This window comes from Benincasa hispida, chromosome 4, assembly GCF_027475165.1.
Source record: "Benincasa hispida cultivar pf3 chromosome 4, pf3_genome.v1.1, whole genome shotgun sequence".
Taxonomy (NCBI): Eukaryota; Viridiplantae; Streptophyta; class Magnoliopsida; order Cucurbitales; family Cucurbitaceae; genus Benincasa; species Benincasa hispida.
Genome location: NC_143481.1, coordinates 15,768,663 through 15,794,438, shown reverse-complemented (window position 1 = coordinate 15,794,438; position 25,776 = coordinate 15,768,663). Strand labels below are relative to the sequence as shown.

Below are 25,776 nucleotides of genomic sequence, written 5' to 3'. Positions count from 1 at the left end.
ACGCAACTAAGGTTCCGCTTTCTCTTGGCGTACACCTTTCAATGATCTGCCGCGTTCCCATACGTGTATGGTGAAACAGAGATGAACGTAATGAACGCAAGGTTGTTTCCATCTCTGGAAATACTTCTCGCTTTAGTTAATACATTCTTCCAACCTTCTCTCGATAGGCGGAATAACATCTTCACTTCTGCTCTCACAGGTGAAGATGCCGTTGAGCATGCTTTAACTAAACTTAGCCGATTACCTTATCAAAGATTAACTCACTCGCTTAATTATTTCTCTTTACCTAGGGAGTTAAGAACACATGATGGAGAAAATGGATGATAAATGTATGGAAAGGAACAAAGAGATGATAATGATGACGATAATAGCATTTAAATCTAAAGATAAGTGTTTGATACATGATTTGTGAATGAAAGATTAAAGAAGATGAACACAGTAGATGAATTGAAAGGAAATAGAAACAAATACGGAAAGAGTGTCAACGTCTTGACACAGATCCCGATCAGAGACGTTGTGCTTGCCGGCGTATGGATGAAGTGGAGTGGAAAGCTTCCCTCTCAGGCTTGCTTTCCTAGTAGAAGTGACCTCTTGTACAGAGCTTCAGCTTCGGGAATCGGAAGAATTCCTTGCTCGGAGACTCACTTTTCAGCCTTGTCTCGTCGTTCTTCTGACCAGCCTCCTTTGCAATGAATTCAAAGAAGCTATTTATAGACAAGACCTTGGCTCTCTTGTATTGATGATCCTACTGAATAATTCTGATAATTTCTACTATGGCATAATGGAAAAGTCCTCTATGCTCCACGATCAGTCTGTCAGAATCGTACAACAGAAAGCTGTACACTTGTCATAATCGCCTGCGAATGCGTTGCTCTTCACATCTTCGATCGATCGCCGCATGCGGTGTTGTTGTTTTGATTAACACATGCGGTTGAAATGTGTTGATGGCTAGAGTCCATGATCGATTGTCGCATACGCCGCCATTGCGTTGATCATTTCTTCGTTCTTAATTGATTAGAACATGCAATGTAAGATGTGTTGTACATTTTGTCCTCGAGCCATTAACGCATCCGGTGACCTATTTCCTGCAAAACAGAGACTGGAACATTCTATTTTTCCATCGCAATGGGGTTAGTGGATGCGTTCACGACATTTTATAATTTTCGTATTTTTCAGCCAATTCTTATACTATCGACGCAACTTTCCCTTCTTTTTGTCACATTATCTAAATAAAACAGTATAAATAACTTGTATTTCTACAAGTTATCAACGAGCAGAAATGCACGTCATCTTAGGCATTTTATTTAGAATTATGAGGGTTGTTAAGTATAATATGCGATGACTATGTTAGGAATTCATGAGAAAATGAGTTTCCGTTGTTCAGCATTAAGAATCTTGGCTAACGCATTATTATGCGTTATTATGCAGCCAATTGTTTATCATTGTAGTTAACGCAGGAAGCAGACGCATACGCGGAAGTCGGGCTATCGCAAAGACTACCGCATGCGGAGAATTTCTCCATCGCAAAGGCGAATGCATACGTTCAACGCATAGGTGTTGCGGTAATCAACCGCATGCGTCCATCGCATAGGAATTGCGATTGTCAAGCGATTGCAGTCATCACGTAGAAGTTGCAGTCATCAAGAGAATGCGGGCATCGCAAGATTGCGGCTACACGATGATAACCATAATAGCAAGGTGAACGCAAGGTTGGTGGAATGGAAACATTAACGCATATCTCGGGAGAATCAAAAGATGATGTTGACATTTCACTTACCATGCCGTTAGTTGTAGAGATTCAGAAAAGGACCATCGCGCCACGAATGTCAGAATCAGAGTAGGTCCATTAATGCTGTCGGTGATCAACCTCTATAAATAGAAGCCGATGAGCAGAATTTCATTTTATCCAAGTTTCGGCCTTTGGGCGGATCCTTGTGATCCAAACGAAAGCTTAAGAGGAAAGCTTGAGAGTTTTTCATCTCCTTCATCCATTCCGAGTGACAACCGAAGCCTTTACTGGAGTTAGATCTCGAGAGAGTCAGCTCCACCACCCTTCCATGGCACCACCGACAGCCTTGACACACATCTATTGGAAGCAAGACGTTGCTTCCAGCTAGCCTTTTCTATTTCTCTTCTTTTCTTATATTGTATTGTATTACATTTTGGCTTAAGAAATTAATACATTTTGTGATCAATGCATTTCTATATTTCCTTCGATTCCATCTCCATCTTCATTTACTTAGCATCCTTAATCTTCATTGCATCACTTAGTGAGATTATTAGAGTATTGCATACTTAATCATGCGGTATAGGAATATGAAGCATGTAGCAAATCACCGGGAGGTGTATGTTGCGTGAGTGTATTGAGAAAACCTTATTTGCTTAGTGTGAAGCTGTAGCAATACCTGTTTATAGGCGGACGCAACACTTGTTTATGAGTAAAGTCAGCAACAATTAACTGCTCGGGAGGATAAGTGGTTGGTCGCATTAAACAATGTAAGCAAGTATTCACTAGAGATAGGAATAATTTTACGTCAGCCAAGTTTATGCAGTTACCTTGTCTTATGAGTGCATCATTCATCATTTAGGCATACTTGGAAGAGTAGTCTAAAAACCAAATCTAAGTCTCGGGAGAGCGGATTGGATCGCATAAGCAAGAATGGGGAACTTAGAAATAAGCTCTATTTGCTATTACACAGCATATGCACCCTACAGATGGGATATTGCATGCGTTCAGAAGTAGGATATGGTGGTATGCGGCTATCACGCTTATGCGTTGAGAGCACGTGAGCGGGTTATGGAGGTTTAGAAGTAGGCTTCTCGGCACTATTGCATATACATCATATGCATCCTAGAATTAGGCACGTGTGTGTAGCATGACCGCATAGTTTGCGCTGGCTAGGGTTTCCCTTGCGGTCAAGCTTAGGGTTGCGATGAAGACATGCTCACATTTTATCTATTTTTCCATGCATTTACTATGTGTCAACAGTTGTCGTCTCTCTGCCTTTCAGTCATATTCTCATTGCTTTGTCTGTTAGTTAGGAGTAGGAGTAGTTACTAGCTTATACCTCCATCATTCTTTTATTCATCCGCTGAAAATGCATCATTGCATACATTTAGTTACAAGTCCCTGAATTCGACCTCGGATCACCTGAGAAATTTGCGTTCGCGTTATACTTGGCGTGAGCACAAGAAAACTTGTGACAAAAACGTATAGTCATTGCATATAAGAGTAACACATATTTTTATTCCAACGCATGACCACCGATGCATGATAATAAACGCATAACCTAAGACATACATCGTATATTGCGTTCACCATAATTTTAGTCATCAAGTCTTTGATGGCTAAATTCATGTCATTAGTGACCAACACCTCACTAACCTCAACATCTAGCTTAGGGTTTCCTCTAACCAACGCATAGGTCAATGTCGTTGCATGGATGTTGGGTTTTATATCCTAAAAATCATGGTTTGTAAACAATTAAACTTATTCTGAAAATTTGATAAGTTGTTACTGATTATATGAATTGTTTATTTCGTTTAAGAAGTAAATCCAATAAACTAAAAGATCCATGACTATTACATGAGTATTTGAACTTTATGTGGAGACATAAAAGTGGATCAGGTTGGTCTATAGTATATGAATAAGGTTGGGTGCCTTATTCTGGTAACACTATTGGATGTGGCCCACTCTGTAGTTGTTACAATGAGTTGTAAAGTGCTACAGACAAAGTGATCCTAATTCGTACATGTCATGACGTGAGGAGTAGGGGCGTCCTGTATAAAGAGTTTGTATGAGTCCGAACCATGAAATAAGTCACTCTTACTTTATAACATTGTTTACTGTTTAAGACTGACTATTTCAAAGCGATGACCTAGGTAACTTGACCTTAATCCGGAGCTAACTATGAACTCCTATTTATTCGGGATTATCATTAGATTTGCATAGGTGAGGGTTGGCTCAATAGTGCCGATTCAATAAGCCTCTATTTCAGGGGTAAGACCGGATAGATAGTGGTAAGACGAAAATGTAATCTCTTGATATGTGTTGATTTCTATGCATTGATGGTCATGTGTTGAACTAAAGAATATGCAATATGCGTTAATCATGTATGCGATAACCATACGTTCCTGTCACAAGTTTTCTTACTCTTTCGCCAAGTATAACGAGAACACAAGTTTCTCGGGATGATTCGAGGTCAAACACAAGGACTTGTAACTGAATGATATTTTTGAAGTAATATGTTTGAGGCTAGGAATGAAAATAAAGAGAAATAAGTTAAATTGCTATGCGTTACTCCTACTCCTAACTAAACATACTGAGCAATGGAAGTTTGACTATGAGAATTGGTAGAGATACAGCAACTGTTAACGCATAATAAGATGCATGGAGAAGTAGAATTGTGGAGGGGATAAATTTCACCAAGTCATTAAGTTTGGTCGCAAGGCTAATCCCAGCTCGCCACATTAATGCACTGCACATCTCTTGGTGGTCAGTCACATGCTTATATCTTTATAATGCATGGTTGCGTTGAACATAAGATTATTCATATCTCTAGGAATATTACTTACTTTGCTTAGTGAGTTCCACTACTTACCCTCTCGGGCAGTTGGTTATAGCCACTCAGCTCATAGACAAGCATTGCAATAGCCTCATATGTCATATCTTTATACCGCATGATTGAGTATGCGTTAACTCTTACAATCAACACTTAACTCATTGCGATGAAAGTAAAAGATGATAAAGTAGAAGAATATGATGAAGATGGTGTTGAAGGAACTAAAGAGATGTATTGATTACAAAATGTATTAATGTCTTAAGCCAAAATGTAATATAATATAGAGACAATAAAAGAGGTGGAGGGCGATACTTTAATATAATATAATATAGAGACAATAAACTTGTAACGCGTTTGGATTGATGATATAAATTGCTCACAATGATGCGATACTACTTCTAGTTATGCATTAATTATGGATGTCCATGTAGTATGCCATGTGTTGTCACAAGTTTCCTTACGATGGAACCAAGTGTAATTCCACCGCAAGTTTCTCGGTGTGATCCGAGGTCAAATATGGGGAATGGTTTAGGTTATTGCGGTACGTTCAGGATATATGCGACCAGGTTTTCAATCTTTAAAAATGAGTTTGTATAAGTATATAAATTGCAATAAAATAAAGGAAAGCAGTAAAGATGCGATAAAAACATAAAAATACAATAAACCTAAGCTAGATGATACAAGATATAGACTTCGTGTACGAGATGCTGGGATTAAGGCTGGCTGTGAAAGTTACATAAAGGATGCGGCTACAAATCTTATGAACAGAATAGAAAGAGAAAGACAAATAATACAAACAACGCAAGTTCTTAATTGGATTGAAGGTACAAATACGGTTCCGCTCTTCTCTTGGCGTACACCTCTTAGTGATCGGTCGTGCTCCCACATGTCTGTGGTGAAATAAAGACTAACGTAATGAACGCAAGGTTGCTTCCATATCTGGAAGTACTACTCGCTTTAGTTAACGCATTCTTCTGACCTTCTCTCGATAGATCAGAATGACACCTTCACTTCTACTCTCACAGGTGAAGATGTCGTCTAGCATGCTTTAGCTAAACGTATTTTATATCTTTAATACAAATTAAGTTCTTAGTGATTCATATTGCTCATCAGGGGGTTAAGAGACATCATGAAGAAAGTGTTGGATGGGTGAACGAAAATAGACAGAAAATGGTAAATGGAATTTATCGAAACATTTAATATTTCTACTAAGCGTTTGATACATGTTGTGTGAATGAAGAGATAAAGAAAACATGAAATACACAATGAAAGAGAGATAGTATAAATACAAACAAGTGCCAATGTCTTGGCACTGATTCGATGGAGATCTGCTTGCCGGATAGGATGGATTTGATGGTAGGAAGAGCTTCCCTTTCAGGCTTGCTCTACTGGTAGCAGGGATCTTTTCATAGAGCTTCCGATCGGGTGTATGGCAGGTTGGATCTGAGATTCACCTCTCGGCCTTATCTCGTCTTCTTCCCAGATTTTTTCTCTTAAGCACTCAGCTCAGCCTTTTCTCTACAATCTAGTAGCACTTAGCCCCGTATCAAGTAGCATATCTTTTCTCTGAAATCAATTGGGTATTTTAGGTGCAGCTCTTTGACTCCGGCCTTGTGGTCCCCACTCATGGTTATGGTAATTCCGAAGATGGAGGGATATTATTCCTTATGTTATTCAATCATTGGTAATCTCGTTAGTTGTACACGTGTCTCAATCCTCCGCTCTTGCATTGCTCAACTGCATCTTTCGATCATAGGTTCGCATGCGGTGTTTGTTTTTATAACCGCATGCGGTTGAAGTACAACTATTGGATCGACTGTCGCATTGCGCCGTCATTGCTGTATCGTCTCTTCATTTTTGATTGATGGGCACAATGTGACAAAGATGCGTTGATTAGTCTCTCGTGAGCCTTGAGCGCAAGCGTGACTTGGTCTCCTGCAAAACAGAGTAAAGTTCGGCTTGTCTTCCATCTTTTTGGTGTTAATGGGTGTAATCGCAAACATTTATAATTATTGCAATACTAGGCTAATTTTCATACAATTGGTGCATAATTATTAACTTTTGGCCGCAATATCTAGATAAGGTGACATAAATAACTTATATTTCTACAAGTTATCACTCCTACTCCTAACTAAACATACTGAGCAATGGAAGTTTGACTATGAAAATTGGTAGAGATGCAGCAACTATTAACGCATAATAAGATGCATGGAGAAGTAGAATTGTGGAGGGGATAAATTTCACCAAGTCATTAAATTTGGTCGCAAGGGTAATCCCAGCTCGCCACATTAACGCACTGCACACCTCTCGGTGGTCAGTCACATGCTTATATCTCTATAATGCATGGTTGCATAGAACATAAGATTATTCATATATCTAGGAATACTACTTACTTTGCTTAGTGAGTTCCACTACTTATCCTCTCGGGCAGTTGGTTATAGCCACTCAACTCATAGACAAGCATTGCGATAGCCTCATGTGTCATATCTCTATACTGCATGATTGAGTATGCAATAACTCTTGCAATCAACACTTAACTAATTGCGATGAAAGTAAAAGATGATAAAGTAGAAGAATATGATGAAGATGGTGTTGAAGGAACTAAAGAGATGTATTGATTACAAAATGTATTAATGTCTTAAGCCAAAATGTAATATAATATAGAGACAATAAGAGAGGTGGAGGACTAGATGTAGGCAATCTCTTGCTTCCATCAGATGTACGTCAAGGCTGCCGGTGGTGCCATGGATGGGTGGTGAAGTAGTCTCTCTCGAGCACTATCTCCGGCGAAGTTCCGGTTGTCACTCGAAAGGGTTGTGAGAATGAAGAACTCTCAAAGCATATCTTGTTCACGCTCTCATCTGTGTTCACAAGAATCTGCCCAAGGCAGAGACTCGGATGCTTTGAATTTGAGCTTCAAGTCTCTATTTATAGAGCTTAAACGTTGACAATATTGGTAATCCCGTTCTGAGTCATTGCCACTTCTGACGCGATAGGTGAAATGTCATCATCATCTTATCTCTTTGTTACTCCCAAGATATGTGTTCATGATTGTTTCTTCTGAAGTATCAACACATTACACTCACCTTGCAATCGACCTTCTATCACGGTTATCACTCTGTAGTTGCAGTATTCCATGCAACGAACTAGTCTTCATGAAGATTAACACATGCGATCAACTTTGCGATGGTCTGGGATCAACGCATGTGATCGATTCCTGTAATAGCTGCAAAAGTAGACATTTTGACGCATAATAATGCATGATATAGGGTTAGCGGGGATTTTCGGTGCTAATCGACGCAAGCTCACTTTTCCACATGAATTCTTAGTAATATCAACGCATATTCTGCTCATCACTCTCATAATTCTAAGTAAAAAGCTACAATAGCTTGTATTTCTACAAGTTATCAAATAGCTGGGGGCATAGGATGCAAGATGGAATTCACTCCTACCCACTTTTAGGAATAATAGAGATGTTGTTCCCTTAAGTGATGACTCCAGGTCTAGAACAAGGGGCCCCACCCTCTCGTTGGCTTGAGAGGGACTTGGTTTATTGATCAGATCACAAACCAATTATTCATTAGAGGATCAGTGGGACTTAAGGAACAAGAGGTAATCTCGAGGGTAAAACAACCATTTGATTCAGCCGTTATTATAAACAACCTGTGAAAGGTTAATTTACTAATCATGGTTATATCGAGTGGACATAATATATCTACAGTGTGGGGAGTGAAACTCTGGACTTTAGTGGAGTGACCCAGTAGTTAACGAATGAGGGTTAATTTGGTGTAAAAATTTTAACCAATGAATCTCGGATCATTAGAGCCCATGGTCTGTAGGTCCACGAGATCCCCATACTAGCTCACAAAAAGATTAGCCTTGGAGTACGTGATAAGTTAATTTGAAACATTCAAATTAGAATTAAGGGAAGTAGTAATTATATATTACATGTTTAATTTTGGAATTAAACGAAATTGGAGAATCAATTAATATTTAAATATGATTTAAACATTAAATTCATGAATAGGAATTCATGATGGTGGAATTAGTGTTAAACTAATTTAATATTTGTTATTGAATTAATTAAAATTAATTAAATTATTAAATTTATTAATTTTATTAGAAAATTAATTATTGAATTAATTTTGTAAAATTAATAAAGATTTCATTATTGAAAATAAAAATTGATTTTAGAAATCAATTCGAAAATTAAAATTGAAAAAGAAATGGAAAATGAAAAATCCCAGAAGTGGGATTTTTCCACTTTTTCTGGGATTTTTCCACTTTCTATTCAAATAGCTCACTCATAATTCCACCATTCTTCGGTTCAAATTTTAAAGCATGAGCTGAAATTCATGCAGCAATGGATCTTGCATGATTGTCATGCAATATATACGGAAGAATCTTAGTGGAATTGAGCATGCATTTAGGTAGAATAAGCTGAAAATCTTCAATGGTTGAAGATAGGTTTTGAGCTAGAAAACCAGTGACCTTCTCCATTTTCCTTTAATCCAAGCTTACTTTGAGTTCCACAACTTAATCTAAGGCACCAAGAGGATAGTAAGGAAGGCTTTAAGATGGTTCACAAGCTGATTTGGAGAAGATTTGCAGCTGGAATCATGATTCAAGTGTTTCTTCAAAGGTATGTCATGAAACCCTCTTAATAGTTTATGAGCATGCTTAATTCAAAGCCAAAATTAATGAATTGGAATACTTAATGATCCGTTTTTCTCCCGTTGTATGTTTTCTAACTCTAACAATGCACCTCACTCTCGACTATCACCCGCTAGCCCATGTGATGTGTTCATCCATGCGATGAGATAAATAATGATTATGAGGTTATAATGCTTTGTTTTACCTGGTAGAACCTAAGTGCAATTCAATCAGGGTCCTAGTAAGTTCAGGGTCGAACTCAGGGATTGCTTACAAGTTTGAGATGAAACTAATACTCCGATCTTAATGCAAATGAAATGTTCAATCAAATGCTCAATTTTTGGTATTATTCTAACTTTAACTTTTAGGAGATGAGGGTCGCACTTTAAGTGAAATAGTGTGTGAACAATGATTGTTAGATACTGATATGCAATGATAAGGTTGAGAATAATTTTTACAAACACTTCCTAAGCAACTATATGAATCATACGTTCAAACAATGCACTTGATATTACGACCAACACTTCTCAATGTATCTAGCCACACTATCCTATCTCTAGGATGCATGCGATGAGTGCAATATGTAAAAGATGTACTTATTTCTAAGGAGCATCTCCTCTTGTTTTATGAGTTCTAAATCTGAGTTCTTTCAAACCTAGATTCAATTTACTTAGAGTAATCTTTCGATTCATCCAAGTGACGCATGTAGGCATACATAAAACAAGTTGATCACATGATTCTTTTGTTGCTTAGTTCGTGTTGGCTATATGCTTCTCAACTCATAAAGTAATTTAGCTACTCATGATAATGATGGAGAAAATGAACAAAGGATAGAATAAATATGTATCTATATTGCAGACTTTGAACTTTTCAATGTTAACAATACAACACAAATACATTTTAAGATAAAGAAAGGGATAGAGAATCAAGTCATGGTGCACAATGTCTTACTTCCTCCGACTCTAATGATGACTGCTTCACTGCAAATATTGAACAATGGAGCTCTTCTTCTTCCATAAGAGACCAAAGTTCTCACTAGGGTGTTTTTATGGCTGAATGAGAAGAATTTTTTACAGAGTTTTTTTTTCTCAAAAATTTGGTGTCTCTGGTATATATTCTTGCATGGCGATTGCATGAGTATTTATTGGCACCTGAGGATGACTTCTCTTATCCCACTCATGATTGTGCTGATAAGGTACATTAAATTCCATACCCTGACGCGCCGCCTGTAACGCGTCAGAAGTTCATTGAATCTTCAACAAAGTTCTCTTGTTAGCCACCAACTCAATATGTGATTTGATTTCTAGCCGATGTCATATCATGCTTCATTGCCTAAAGTTACCGACTTAACTGGTTATGCGATCAGGTGTTTGTCTCTGATAGTTCTTGTTTGACCACATCAGTGGGTGTTCTACATTAAAATAGTGACATTAGCTCAAAATTCAGATAAATCAGGCATTGAAGATGTATGATCGCATACTTTGATTATTTATATGAATTCTTTAGCTAAAATGTCGTAATTTCAGAGTTTTTTTCTTTTTCTTTTAGATGGGAGAGATAAAATAACTTGTATATCTACAAGTTATCACCACGCGTAGACCTTTCCTTTTGTTAGCGCATGTCTTGCGTCCATCCTTGCCTTCATGGAACGTGTGGCTGCCAAACCACTCATGCCTCAGCCCTTTAACACACCAAGGCTACAATGCATGGTTCAACTTCCACACTTAGGCAAAATTCCTCTCTTAACTAGGCGCTCATTCAACTTCTTACCTGAGAGCCTTATGCCCCCACACTTACCATAACTTCTTCTTCTATCACTCTTAAGCCTTTTCCCTACAATCATAATATTAACACAAGTTAACCATACATAACACATTAATTGATTAAATATACTTAAGTAGGAAAAAATAGGGCTTGAGGTTTACATACAAACAATGGCATCTGGGATACATCATTGCCTTCTAAAAAGAAGCTAAGGTCTTCATCGCCACTTATGTCAATTGGGGGAGTTGGGATCAATAGATTATAACAACATTTGATGTGTATATCAAATATATCTGGATTAATATTTAGTCAGTGGTACAAAACACTCACTAATTCACTACATGTTATGTCATTTCTGACATTCACATCTTTCATATGGCCTCTAATATAATTGCTTCCAAACTGGTCCCATTCCTTACCAAATCGTCAGATGTGAAGTAGCGTCATTGATCTACAATAAAAAAAATTGACAATCGGATTTAAATTACTATTAAAGTGAGAGATTGCTCAGTAAGTAATAAGCGATTGGCCAACAAGATACGAGCAATCGCCTAATAAATTATAAATGATTACCCATTAAGTGATAGTGATCACCTATATTAATGTAAGAGATCGAATAGCTGTATATAAGCAATCATTTATATAATATTAAATTATCACTTACCTTACGGTGAGCATTCTCCTATCTTTATGAAAGTGATCTTGTAAGAAAAATAATCTAAAGACTTACATTCTCTCCATTTTTGGTTTCGACAAACGACCTTGCTCTATGCCCAAAGACAAAATGAATTGAATGATCAATGAAAGCGATCAATGATGAGAATGTTGGACTGAAACTTTGAGAGAACAATGGAAGAAATTGGGGAATTAGACTGAACGTGAATAATTGAGAGTGATCTTCAATTACTTGCTCTATACTTGATATCAATAACATTCCATGTTGTTGGTAGAATATTAGTTGAGAATAAATATTTTGGTGGAATGTTGGTATTGCATTGAATACACCTGTTATCAATCTCTGAAGAAATCGTTGAAGGAGGAAGAAGGTAATCGGGTTGAGAAGATATATTTTAAATTTGGGGGTAAATCTGGTATTTCACATGGCAAAAAGATCAAAGCAATAAAGTTTTTAGAAAGAGGTTAGTATAGAAAAGTTTTTTTTTTGTTAAATTTTTGGGTCATTTTATGAAATTTTTCCACGGTGAACTTCACTCATTTTGTTAACCAATTGCTTGAAATAAGTTCGTTTTAATTTATAACAAAATATTGAGAAAGGAAAAGAAAAGATGAACTTTTTAAAAGAATTAACGAAATTACCTTATACTAATTTATTTTTTCTCAAGAAAAGGGTTCATATTAATCAAACAAGCCCATGATGTTTAACTTTTAGGGGTGTTTTTAGAGTTGTAAAGGGTTAAGAGTGTTAGGGTAATATTTGGTTTATTTTGTTGTTGGATGGAGTTTTGAATGTTAAGTGTATATTTTAAGCAAATAGGTTTGGAGCTGTTGTGAGTGCTTGGACATTCCAAAATTCAATGTAGCATATAATTATTGAAGTTGATTATAGTGAAAAATAGAGTTTTTATTAATTTAAAAAGGAAAACGTAGATAGGTAATGCTTTTATGGGTGAGGGCGTCAAATCCACCTCCTCAAAAATTATATAATGCTTTTCATTTCCTTCTTTTTGAATTTTGAGGCGACGACTTGGACAACCTTCTTCAATACTTTCAATATATTTATTAATATTTGCCAATCGCTCAGTTTAATTTCCGTTGTGATCCAATCCACCCCTCCGCCACGCCAAGGTAACAATTCCCCCAATCCAACCCTTTCATCAATTTCATTCTAATTTCCCTTCTTTTCTTTTATATCTCTCTCTTTGCTTTGTTATCTATGAAATAAAAAAAATAAATTGGCCTCCTTTTTTGATCGAAGATAAATAGGTTCGAGTGTGTGTGGAAAGCTATGGAATTAAGGGTTGTAATTTTATAGAAAGTGTAATATATTATATAGATGGAGTACTGGACCTACAAGAAGAAGAGATGGTTTGGAATTGGGATGACCAAAAAGTTGCTTATTTTCTTAATCTGATCAACAAATGAAATACAAGTATTCAAGCTTTTTAACCTTTTGATCCAGATCTGCGGTGAGTAACAGAGTGTTAATTTGAGTTTTGAAATTGATAGCGTAGTTTTAGTGATTTTATTATATGAGTGGAGATGGTGAATAATGGAGTGATGATTTGGTGAATTTGTGGATTCAATGATCCATCACACATTAATTCACAACACACCACATTTATTCATTTCTACACTTTAATTTGTGCTATTCAATTTAAACTCGTCCTTTTCTTATTTATTACACACAGCGCCTCTCCTTTTTTTTTTCATAAAATCCAATTTATCTTTTCATTCTGATATTTGCTTTGGTTTAATAATTAATTGAGGAAAAAAAGTTATCGGTTTCATCGTAAACTTTCAACTTTATTCGATTATACTTTCAAAGACAAATGTTGCAATCTTGAAAAAGTGTTCCCATTTTTATTATCGGATTGATTTTTTGTTAAAACAACAAGTATTATCATAATCTTTTCGTGAGTTAAAGAAATGTGTATCGTATAAACTTCATAGATTTCAAATATATATACACATATGCACCCAAATACAAAGACTAAAGCTAATCATTTTGCTATTAAATTTGTGAAAAACTTGATAATACTAAAATAGAGAGTTTACATAGATTTTTATGTATATTTTGTAATTGAAATTAGTGAGTGAATTATGGCAAAAACTAAGTAGAAAATAAAAATTGTAATATTTTACTAGGTACATAGGTTCATTCTTATGAAATTGAAATTTACTACGACAATTGATATAACATGACAAATTCAGGGATAAGAAGTACCTTTTTCCTATTTTATCTCATCAAAATATTTCTATGATATATTGTTTTTCAACTCTTTAGAATAGAATCTATCTTAAACATGTCATGGATCTTTAAGACCAAACCACTACAATGTTGCACCAAAAAAGATTTGTCCATATTATGCATGATCAATTACTCTTTAGAAAAAAAAAAAAAAAAGAAACTAATGTTTTTAACAAGAAAATATCGAGTTCTCAATCTTATTTTAGTTGAATAATACATGAAAGTGAGAATTTGAATTTCCAAACTATATAGAGTAAGGTATTATGTTTTAACTAACTGAGATATGCTAATGTTATTTTGTTATCCTCTTCTAACGTAGTAAAGTTAAGTCTCTTAATTTAATTTGTTTTAGAGATCTGTAGCTAATTATGCAAATTGTTGCAACTAAAATTGGATATTCTTTGATTGACGTGATTTTGTAGCTAAATTGGATACTTGTACGAGAGCTTGCATTTAATTTTGAATAATTTCCTAGTTATATGTATTGTAATTTAGTAATTCCAATTGGTTGTTCACTATTTTGAATATGATGACATGACATATATTAGTATGAAAAGAATATTACTGCAGGAATTGAAAACTAAAATAACACTTGCACTAAATTGTTCCATTTGGTAATATTTTATTAAAAGGTCCTTTTTTTTTTTTTTTTTACCTCCCGTGTTCTTCCTATGTGGAGACACGGGGAAGGAAAAAAAAAGGGAGAGGGAGAAAGGGATTTCTCTTGTTTTTTACATAGCCGCTTTTAGTTTTTTTAAAAAAATTTATGTTTGCTTTCTCCCAAATTATATATTATGATTTTTTATATTTTTTTTGAAAAAATACTCAAATTTTAGTCAAATTCTAAAAACAAAAGTTAATTTTTTAAAATTATATTTTCTAATTTCTATAAATTAATATTGATGGGAGTGGATAACAAAATTAAGGTAGTTATAAGTAGAACTTTAAAAAAAAAAAATGCACAAGGGGAAGTATTTCTACTTTATCTAAAGTTGGAAAAATACCCATGGAAAAGGAAGATTTTAAAAAATAGAAAATTAAAGGAAAATATTTGTGTAAAATAGCAAAATTAATCTTTTTTTATAGATGTTAATAGGAGTCTATCAGTGTGATTTTTTTTTTATATATACTATTTCTATAAATAATTTGAAAATTTCTCCGTTGATTTTGATTATAATTTGTGGTGTGTCAAAATGGAAAGGGCGAAAGCTTCTATTTATTGCCGATATGTTGAGGATTGAGATGTCCACTTTTGGCTTTAGTCGAACGTGGAGGCGTTGAGTCAACTTAAAATTATTTTATAATTGGGACAAAAATGGTACGCAACAATTTTTGTTTGTTGTGCTTTTGAGCGTTGATTTGATTTTGCCATTACCACTGCCATTGTCCACCAGCAAGTATGAAACCAGAGAACAATATGGAATGCGGCTCATTGCCCCCACCGGCCAACTAGGCCAGCACATGGCCCTTTAATTCAAACCAATCCCTTTGACTTTTGTATTCAACCCTTTCTCTCTATCTCGATCTTTGTAAATTGAAACTCCCCCACCCAATATCCAATCTCAATATTCATCTTCTCCGACTTTCATTCTGCACACCTTCTATCCATGTTACTACACTCCTAATCCTAGATGACGATGAAGACTGGATCCCCACTTGGGTTGTTGATTTTGATCGGCGCTCTTCTGTTACTTCAATCATCCACAGTCGCAGACCCCAGATCCCGAACCGTGAAGATACTATGTGCAACCGTGCTAGAGCACAATACAACGGCCTTTGTCCCCAATTTCGTCGCCACAATGCAAATTATTAGTGACCAAATGCGAACCGGTGGGTTTGGAGTGGCAGTTGTGGGTAAAGGCCCGGACATAAACTACGGCCTAGCTCAATGTTACGGAGATTTGTCGCTCATGGACTGTGTGTTGTGTTATGCGGAAGCCCGTACTGTGCTTCCTCAATGCTTCCCTTTCAACGGCGGCCGGATTTTCCTGGATGGCTGTTTCATGAGGGCTGAGAACTACAGCTTTTATGATGAATTTGCGGGGCCTCTTGACAGGGCTGTGTGCGGTAACAATTCCGTCAGCAACTCCATTTTTGGACAGTCGGCCAGGCAGGCTGTGGCCCGGGCAATCGAAATTGCACCCAACAATGGAGGGTATGCCAGAATTCAAGTGACTCCCCGTGGAACCGTCAATGCCTCCGTTTACCTGTTGGCTCAGTGCTGGAAGAATTTGAATCGCACCTCCTGCATTTCCTGTTTGCAAAACGCCTCTGCTTCTATCTTGAAATGCTTGCCTCGATCCGAAGCGAGAGCCCTCAACACAGGTTGCTTCATGAGATACTCTAACCTTGACTTCTTAAATGCCGAAGCTTCATCTTCAAGGTCAAGGGGTATGGATCCAAACTGGTGTTATATACAACACCATAATTCATTCCATGTTTTCAACCTGCATCACTAGTTAAGCTTGTTAGAACTCACTATGAAATTTCCTTTCACCAACTCTTCAGGTACTATTATAGAAATTATAGTCTCACTGGTGAGCTCTGTTGCTGTTTTAGTCATTGGAGTGTTGATTGGAATCTACATCTGGAATAACAGATATGTAAAGAAGAAAAGAAGAGGTAAATTTAAAACACTGCCTTTCTATTTGTTGTTAGTTTAAGTCCCAAGAACTTTAAAAAAACAAAAAAAAAAGGAAAAGATAAATTACTGCTAGCTATACTGCATATTCATAGAGATCTCGAAGCCATAGGACGTCAGTTCACCTGATTACCATTTATTTATATATCCAAAGGTTCAATGGATGCAACTAAGATGGCAAAAACACTAAACAATAGTAGCTTGAATTTCAAGTACTCTACCCTTGAAAAGGCAACAGGATCCTTTGCTGAGGCTAACAAGCTTGGACAAGGAGGTTTTGGCACTGTTTATAAGGCAAGTCTTGTCTTGTTTTGGTTCAGTTGAAACGTGCATTTGAATTAATATAGCGCAAATACTGAGGTTGTTACCATGTTGTTATAGGGAGTTTTGTCGGATGGAAGAGAGATAGCTGTGAAGAGGCTTTTCTTCAATAACAAACATAGAGCAGCAGATTTTTACAATGAAGTTAACATAATTAGTAGTGTGGAGCACAAAAATTTAGTACGGTTGCTTGGTTGTAGTTGTTCTGGACCTGAAAGTCTGCTCGTCTATGAATACCTTGCCAACAAGAGTCTCGACCGCTTCATTTTCGGTAAATGTTGATATCATCATTTCAATAGAATCAATAAGAAACATTTATTCTGATTAGTTTAAAAAACAAAAACTATATGCAGATCGAGATAGAGGTAAATCACTCAACTGGGAGAAAAGATTTGATATTCTTGTGGGAACAGTTGAAGGTCTGGCTTACCTTCATGAGAACTCAAAAACGAAGATCATTCACAGAGACATCAAGGCTAGTAACATCCTGCTAGACTCCAAGCTTCGGGCTAAAATAGCTGATTTCGGATTGGCTAGATCCTTTGAAGAAGATGAGAGTCACATCAGCACTGCCATTGCTGGAACCTTGTGCGTATTCTTGTATTGATATTGTTCATATTGTTTTGATGAAGAATAGATTAAAAAGTGGTTTGTGAATCCACAGGGGATACATGGCGCCAGAGTATTTAGCTCATGGACAGCTAACAGAAAAGGCAGACGTGTACAGTTTTGGAGTGGTTTTGCTGGAGACCGTGACTGGCATACAAAACAATAGAAGCAAAACCTCAGACTACTTGGAAAGCATAGTACTAATTGTAAGGCTATTTCTTCTGTTGTTTCCTTGTTCGAAATTGGGAGATTGAGAGTGCATTAATAATGAATAAAAACACAAAACAGGCATGGAAGAATTTTCAATCGGGAACAATGGAAAGGATATTGGATCCAAACCTTATGGTTGAGGTTGAGGAAGATGGGAGCATAAAAGAGGAGATATTGAGAGTGGTGCATATAGGGCTTCTTTGCACACAGGAGAGTGCATCTCTGCGACCCACAATGTCGAAGGTACTGCAGATGCTGACGAAGGAAGAGGAACTTCCGGCGCCGACCAACCCACCGTTCATGGACGAGAGGACAATGGAATTAAACGACACCAGTGAGGATCCATCATGCTTCAACCTCACGGAAGCTTCTTCCTCAGCTGCCACCGTCACCCATAGCTCATTTCATCCCAGGTAAATTTGTAATTTGCAATATAATTAAGAGTTCACCTCAGGAAGAATTTTGTAGATATGGCGAAGGAGAAGAAGGTATCTCTTCGCAACCAGCTCTGTTCTGTATGAGTAATACTGTAATTTCAAGTATTAAGTAATACTGTAATTTGAGTGCAACTCTCTACTAATCTACCCTCACGGCTCATTGCTCATTGCTCATTCCCAGTTGTAAATTGCAATGGGCCACAATTCCATTCCATTTCCACGCGTCTAAACGGAATAGGAGGCGCCATCCAAATTCCTTTCTGCTTCCTTGTGGAAATATTGAATTCGACTACTCTTTTCTTTTATAAAAAACAAAGAGTTTATTTTGCTAGCAACCCTACCTGTACCATAAATTCAACATAGACTCAATTAATTAAGTTTCAGGCTTATAAAAATGGGGGAGTCATATGAATACTAGATCTTTTTTTTTTCTCTCTCTCACTTATTTGATCGAGCATTTCCTTGGAAAATTCAAGGTCATGGATTTGTTGAAACCCCGGCAACCTCAATTCAAAAGAAATAAATAAAATAAATAACAAAATGGCCTTCTTGATTGGGTTAGGTTTTTCTCGTCCTCTTTTTCTACAACATCCGCAGAATTTTGGTTTCAACCTTTTTCCCCTTTTTGACCGTCGAGCGCCCTAGGAATGGGAAAACATGAAACAATCTTGAGAATGATCTTTCGCTATTATTTATTAAAAAAGAAACAAAAAATTAAAAATAGAGTTCAAAATTTTATTTAATTTTAGGTAGAATTTCATAAGAACTATTTCCAAATATTTTCGTAACTATATGAATTTGAGGAATGAGAAAGCGAGGGCCAGGTGGTATTATTTTACGATCATTTCATTAGTTAGCAAAATAATAGCTTGCAAGAAAAGAAAGAGAAGAAGCCGCCGTTGTTGACTGAAAATGGTGATGAGAGAGAGAGGCCTTATATCTTCAACCGGAAACGCGACAGTCGTTTTCTCCATCTCCTCTTCCTTCCTGGACTTGACTTCGTGTCAATTAGAACCATCCACTCCCATTACATCATCCCTCATTTTCAACACAAACATTTTAAACTTCTACATTGGGTACCACCTTTCGTAGAAACCGCCATCCAATCTTCTTCTACAGCACCCTCTGGACACAACGGAACCCCAGATTCCATGGCGACCCAGCTTGTTTATGCTTCCAAATACATCCTACTTTCAGTCATCACTATTCTTCTGCTGCTCGCAACTTCGACTCTGGGGAAGCCAAGAGATCAAACTGTGAGAGTGATCTGCGGGAAAGAACTGGAGCACAACACCACCGCCTACGTCCCAAACTTTTTTGGTTCCATGGAAAAAGTTAGACAACAAATCGGAACTTCAGGATTTGGAACCGCCGGTACAGGAATAGGACCTGATGCCAGCTATGGGCTTGCCCAATGCCATGGAGATCTCTCACCCCTTGAATGTGTGCTTTGTCATTCTCAAGCACGTACGATGCTTCCCCAATGCTTCCCTTTTAACGGCGGCCGAGCTTTCATCGATGGCTGCTTCCTGAGGTTCGAAAACTATACCTTTTTCGACGAATATAAAGGACACGAAGACACTGCGATTTGCGGGAACTTGACCCAAAATGACCCCAACTATAGACAAGCAGCCACGGCGGCTGTGATGCAAGTGGTCAATGGTGCACCAGACAACAGAGGCTTTGCGAAAGCTCGAATGGCTGTGGCCGGGATGACAAATGAGTCCGCTGCTTATGCTCTGGGTCAGTGCTGGAGAAGTTTGAACCGCAGCTCTTGCAGCTCATGTTTGCAAATTGCTTCTGCTTCAATGTTGCGATGTTTACCTCGATCGGAAGGGCGAGCACTGAACACAGGCTGCTTCATGAGATATTCAAATACAGACTTCCTCAATAAGGACATTGAAAATACTTCCAGAGGTAAAACTGATCCTGTGATATAAGTTGAGAGTAAGCTATCCACCAACTTTTCCACTCTCACAATGTCCGAAACCATGCTTTCTCTGCAGGTGGCACGAAAACTGAATTGATAGTTTCAGTCTTGAGTTCTGTTGTTGTTTTGATAATCGGGCTGGCAATTGGCACTTATATTTGGAAGCGCAGATATATACAAAAGAAAAGGAAAGGTAAAATATAAAGCTGCAATATTCATGGTGATGAACTCTTTGAGGGAGATTAATTGACATTCTTTTCTTTAAATGATATGGTTTACACTTTAGGAGGTTCAACTGATGTGAAGAAGCTTGCAAAAACTCTTCAAGATAGTAACTTGGAATTCAAGTACTCAACCCTTGAAAAAGCAACCAACAATTTCAGCCTAGATAACAAGATTGGACAGGGGGGGTTTGGCTCTGTTTATAAGGTAGCTATTCTTCCTCTCCAACTCAGCAGGACCTACAATTTCCAATTATAACTAAAAACACATCATTCATTTTTCATTCTTATGCATTGCAGGGAACTCTATCAGATGGAAGAGAGATTGCTGTCAAGAGATTCTTCTTTGATAACAGACATAGAGCAGCAGATTTCTACAATGAAGTAAACATGATAAGCAGTGTCGAACATAAAAATCTGGTAAGGTTGCTTGGATGCAGTTGTTCTGGACCTGAAAGCCTTCTTGTTTATGAATTCCTACCAAACAAGAGTCTCGACCGCTTCATTTTCGGTAAATACTGCAATAATCACTGAAAAATACATTGATTTAAGTAATTCAAAGACTATCCCTTCACTTGTTCAAAAAATTACACAGATACCAGTAACAGTAAAGCCCTTGATTGGGATAAGAGATATAACATCATCACTGGAACGGTTGAAGGTTTAATATATCTACATGAAAATCCAAATGTCAAAATCATACACAGAGATATAAAGGCCAGTAACATCTTGCTGGATCTAAAGCTTCAAGCAAAAATAGCAGATTTTGGATTAGCAAGGTCTTTCCAAGAAAGTAAGAGCCATATTAGCACGGCTGTTGCAGGAACTCTGTATGTTTTCTCATGAACAAGTTCTTTTCCAGTTAATTTGAAAAATTCCTTCCACTAGATGAAAGCTAATAGAATATTTGCAGAGTTATTAACGTTCCCTCTTTATACCTTCTGTATCGACAGAGGATATATGGCTCCGGAGTATCTAGCTTATGGCCAGTTATCAGAAAAGGCTGATGTCTACAGCTTTGGAGTGCTTTTGTTAGAAATTGTTACAGGATTGCAATATAGTGGCATTCAAGTCTCCGGCAACATTGAAAGTCTGGTCACTGCTGTAAGTTCTGTGAAACCTTTACATATCCTTCCACGAATGCAAAATTCTTGAAACAGTAGTATGACGTCTCACTTCTCCCTTGTGTTTCTACATGGTAAATTAGATGTGGAGACATTTTCAAGCAGGCACAGTTGAGAGATTATTTGATCCAAATCTCAATCTTCAGAATCACTATAACAAGAAAGTAAAAGATGAGGTAGTGAGGGTGGTGCATATAGGACTCTTATGCATCCAGGAGATTCCATCTCTACGACCAACAATGTTGAAGGTACTACAAATGCTGACCATGGAGGAAGAGCACCTTCCTCCGCCCACCAAACCACCCTTCATGGACGAGATGACCATGGAACTTGATGATTCATGCAAGTACTCACGATGTTATTCTAATACGGAGGGATCTTCTTCTACTGCCACAGTCGGCCATAGTTCTTTTTATCCCAGATAACTACCATAAACTGGGGAACCCTTCCATCTTCCTTACCTAGAGCTCCCAACCCCACTTAAGCATTCGCAAGAATGGGAGCAGCTTGCATTCCTCGCATAAACTGTCAGTCTCTTGAGCACCACGAAGACAAAGGATCCATTAACCAGAGGGTAGCCACCATGAAGCTTTTAAACAAACTGACATTTGTAGATCCAAGGTGATAGTGTTCTTCAATATTTTAGCTTTTCAATCTCCATTATGTATACATTCACTTAATTAAGCTTCAATGTTTATATTGCCCAGGGTTGGGCGGAGAGGCAGAAATAAACTCTTTACTCGATCAGAGAGGTTATAATTCAAAATTCTCATAGCCTTCAATCTGGAATTTGCTAAGTTATAATGCCTTCATTACCACAGTAAGAACGTATTAGCATTTGGATGATTTTATAATGAGGGTTAAAACTTATAACATTCCCCATATATTTATTCATAAACTGACAACTCAATAGCATTCGGAAGGGTCCAGAAAAACCTTGTGCATTGATTACAAACCAAACGTGGAACATCTAACGCAACTATATATTTTCTGTTGCTTAAGCTTACATGAAACAGAGCTCCGTGGAACTTAATGCATCAAAGAAACGAAGGCAAATACCATATTCTCACAAGTAGCCTAGTTCAGGGCTTTGAACCAAGACAAAACATATCCCATTTAACGAGATGCCACCAAATTTCCCATAAGGCCTCCACTAATTTCATAATGTATAGAGGTGGAGAACCCTACTTCTAAAGCAAGTTCTTCCAATTCTTTACCTGTATGAAAAAAAAATTTGTCAGCAGGTGATACTATAAGAAGATCCCAAATACATAATTATAAAGAAAAGAAGAAAAAATGAAACAGGAAGCTTTTGTTTGCAGAACAAATAATAACAGCAGTTGCCCTGTCAATAGAGAGAGAGGGAGAGAGCCCGCCTGTTGAAAATTCATTGATGGATTTAGACAAATATTTATAATCCTCGGCAAGGCCATAACCAGATGCCACTGGGACAACAATGTTGTTGATCATCCATTCCTTGCATAGAGGAAGTTCAGAAGAAACAAGCAAAAAAGGTAGGGTCTTTAGAGATACAAACTGAGTAGAGACTTGCAAAATTTGAAGTGTACACCACATATATAAAGTTTAGGTCTTCACATAGACTACCTGAATAGCAGCAGTAGTGGGTTGTGTAGTCTTGTTAAAGTCGAGAATTGATACCTTACTACCTGGAAAGACCACTTGATATTTTAATCAAGAACATGTCATACCACGTTAACAATCAAGAAGGAATAAAGAGAGATCTTTCTTCGGAGTTGAGTCACAGGGATAAATTCACAATCCAAATATTATTATTATTATTATTAATAAATCAGCAAAAGACCTTCTTTCAGTACTCTAAGCATCTCCTCTAATGCTTTCCGTTTATCCATCACATTTCGTAGACCATAGCCCATTGTAATGGCATCGAAAGAGCAGTCAGGAAATGGCAAATTGAGTGCATCACCCTCCACCCACCTTCATTTTGGCAACAGCAGTATTAGGTTGTTAATTTCACAAACAATTAACTATTACAATTCTCACTGCAGCAAAACTGTGTCGTTAAATACGGAGTGGAAAACTTCAACATTTTCCAAATAGGAGAGGCCAACACACTAATTGTTCAAGTTTACCAATGCTCACTCAATGTTGTTATAGAAGGGTTTGGAGAGCGAATTTTGACGAGAAGAAGCAATACTTAGCTGCTCCCGTGAGAAATCAAGACCCGTCACCTGTGAATCATCACCGAAGAATAGGATGATCAGAAATTACGATCACCAAAATAGATAGAGAAACCAAGTGGGGTGTGGGGGTCGGGTTACCTTGCCGACGGATCCAATTTTCTGAGATAAAAGGAATGCCAAATCGCCGCTTCCACAGCATAAATCCAAGACGCAGTCTCCTGCCTTTGCACTGTTCCAAAATGTTGGGGAAGCTTAGGTTAGATAAAAATGGAACAAGAGAAGGGGTAATTCTGCATCAGAAAAGGAGAATATCTGTGAGATACCCGCTCCAGGAGACGGCCATCCGTTTCCAAATACGATGCTGGCCCAAGCTGAGTAAGTCGTTCAACTAAAACGGAAGGAGAAAGGAAAGGAAAAGTTGAAGAGGGGAAAGGGAAATAGGAAAAGAATTGAGAGAGGAAGAGAAAAGTAAAAGTAAGCGCACGGTATCATAGACAGGCGCAATACGGTTGAACAATGCCTGACGGTCGGAAGCACATTGAATAGGGCGGTGACGCAGGAGAGGTGGAGTCGTCGAAGGAGGAAGACGGAGTTGGAGTTGAAGGGAGGACGCCATGTTGATGCAATTGCAAACGCGGGTTTATTTCAAATCACAATTATGGATAATGGAAATCCCCACCGAAATCGCCCTAAGCGCACCACATATCAGGCCTGTTTGGGATTGTTTTTTTAAATCTAAAAAACTATTTTTGGAGAATTTTTTAACTCTCTTTAATAAAATAACTTATTTGTTTATCTACCTGGAATCACTTTTAAAATTATTATAACGTGCAAAAGTTATTTGATAGAACTTTTACATTGTAATTTTTCTAAAAATTTGGTATCTTTCCTTAACTATCTCAAACTTTCATTTTATTTATTTATTTTCTCATATTTATTCTAAATTTTAACTAGTTCAAATTCTTATAACAATTATTTTTAAAAAAAAAATATATACTTCATATTTTTTTAATTAAACAAAAATGATTGCAATTCAATCATATATTTTTTCAAATAATTATATAACTCAATTACACTAATTTAGTATTAATTTACCAAACACCTTAACTAGTTATTTTCTAATTTAAAATTAAAATTTACCAAACACTCTTTTACTTCTATTCACAGCTGATTGTTCTATAAGCATAGCTACCAGCTATTACTTTAAAAGCTATAATAATCCCAAGCAAAGTCTTCACTTTGCTTATGCCATATTACCATCTTCCCACCCAATCACCCCGTTCAACTTGGAAATTTTCATAAAATAACCTAAAATCCAAAAACTTTTCTATGGATGACTCTTTCTAAAAACTTTGTTCTCATTGACCTTTTTCACATGTGAAATACCATTTTTACCCCGAACTTTAAATGTTACTCTCATACTCTTCTTCATCCTTTGATCTTCCTTTCCAACCACCGATTATTTACAATTTAATGCAACCATTTATTCTCAACCAACTTTGTACATTAGAATATAATGTTATTGGATTTTAACCATGGGACAAGTAAAAGAATATCATTTTCAACTCTTCAGTTTCACTCAAATACTATCATCTTCTTCATTACTCTATCGCTTTCAGTCGAACACAGATTGCTTTCAACTCCATTCAATTTTATTTTGTGGGTCTAGAGCAAGCATTCTTCTAAGAAAATCATTCTACATATCCAGAAACGAATACTATAAGTGTTAACCGGAAGTTTTAGAAGTTCATTCGCTATTATTTTTCTGATCATGTACCATTATATATTCAATCATGTACCATTGTATTTGCAATCATATATCATTAAGTACATGATTGTATATCACAACATACACGATCGTATACCACAACATATATGATCATATACCACTGTTGGGTTTTATGTCCTAAAAACTCGCGGTTTGTAAAATAATAAACATCTTCTATAATCACTATACTTATTATTGATTTCATAAATTGTACGAAAGTCTAAATCCAATAAACTAAAACTCATAACTATTGTATGAGTACTTGAACTTTATGTGGAGACATAAGAGTGGATTAGGTTCGAGTAGATAATCAAAATGATCTATGGTACATGAATAAGGTTGGGTACCTTATTCTGGTAATACCATTAGATGTAGCATACTCTGTAGTTGTTACAAAGAGTTGTAAAGTGCTACATACGATGTGATCCTAATTCGTACATGTTAT

General features: G+C 36.8%; 3 protein-coding genes and 1 long non-coding RNA gene across 5 annotated transcripts; 2 read left to right on the top strand and 2 right to left on the bottom strand.

Moving 5' to 3' along the window:
- Positions 1-15,185: 15,185 nt before the first annotated feature.
- On the bottom strand, positions 15,186-17,961 carry LOC150036523 (uncharacterized). 2 transcript variants are annotated; one of them, XR_016529076.1, is made up of 3 exons: positions 17,819-17,961; positions 17,301-17,626; positions 15,186-16,355 (listed from the first exon to the last, which is right to left on the bottom strand). It is a non-coding gene; the product is annotated as an uncharacterized LOC150036523 (long non-coding RNA). The 2 variants fall into 2 exon arrangements; XR_016529075.1 differs by lacking the exon at positions 15,186-16,355 and adding an exon at positions 16,534-17,130.
- LOC120075674 (cysteine-rich receptor-like protein kinase 2) lies at positions 15,540-18,258 on the top strand. Its single transcript, XM_039029277.2, has 7 exons — positions 15,540-16,299; positions 16,417-16,530; positions 16,704-16,843; positions 16,931-17,141; positions 17,224-17,458; positions 17,535-17,685; positions 17,768-18,258. The coding sequence occupies exons 1-7, from the start codon at positions 15,540-15,542 to the stop codon at positions 18,104-18,106; spliced, it is 1,950 nt and encodes a 649-aa protein (XP_038885205.1). The 3' UTR covers positions 18,107-18,258.
- Positions 18,259-18,476: 218 nt separating this feature from the next.
- On the top strand, positions 18,477-22,167 carry LOC120075673 (cysteine-rich receptor-like protein kinase 2). The gene is made up of 7 exons (XM_039029276.2): positions 18,477-20,043; positions 20,133-20,249; positions 20,343-20,485; positions 20,578-20,788; positions 20,873-21,107; positions 21,231-21,381; positions 21,485-22,167. Exons 1-7 carry the CDS (start codon positions 19,278-19,280, stop codon positions 21,824-21,826), a joined length of 1,965 nt encoding a protein of 654 aa, XP_038885204.1. The 5' UTR covers positions 18,477-19,277; the 3' UTR covers positions 21,827-22,167.
- Positions 22,168-22,247: 80 nt separating this feature from the next.
- MENG (S-adenosyl-L-methionine-dependent methyltransferases superfamily protein) lies at positions 22,248-24,303 on the bottom strand. Its single transcript, XM_039029278.2, has 8 exons — positions 24,048-24,303; positions 23,887-23,951; positions 23,702-23,792; positions 23,523-23,611; positions 23,224-23,357; positions 23,007-23,068; positions 22,778-22,877; positions 22,248-22,618 (listed from the first exon to the last, which is right to left on the bottom strand). Exons 1-8 carry the CDS (start codon positions 24,177-24,179, stop codon positions 22,518-22,520), a joined length of 774 nt encoding a protein of 257 aa, XP_038885206.1. The 5' UTR covers positions 24,180-24,303; the 3' UTR covers positions 22,248-22,517.
- Between the last annotated feature and the right edge of the window lie 1,473 nt (positions 24,304-25,776).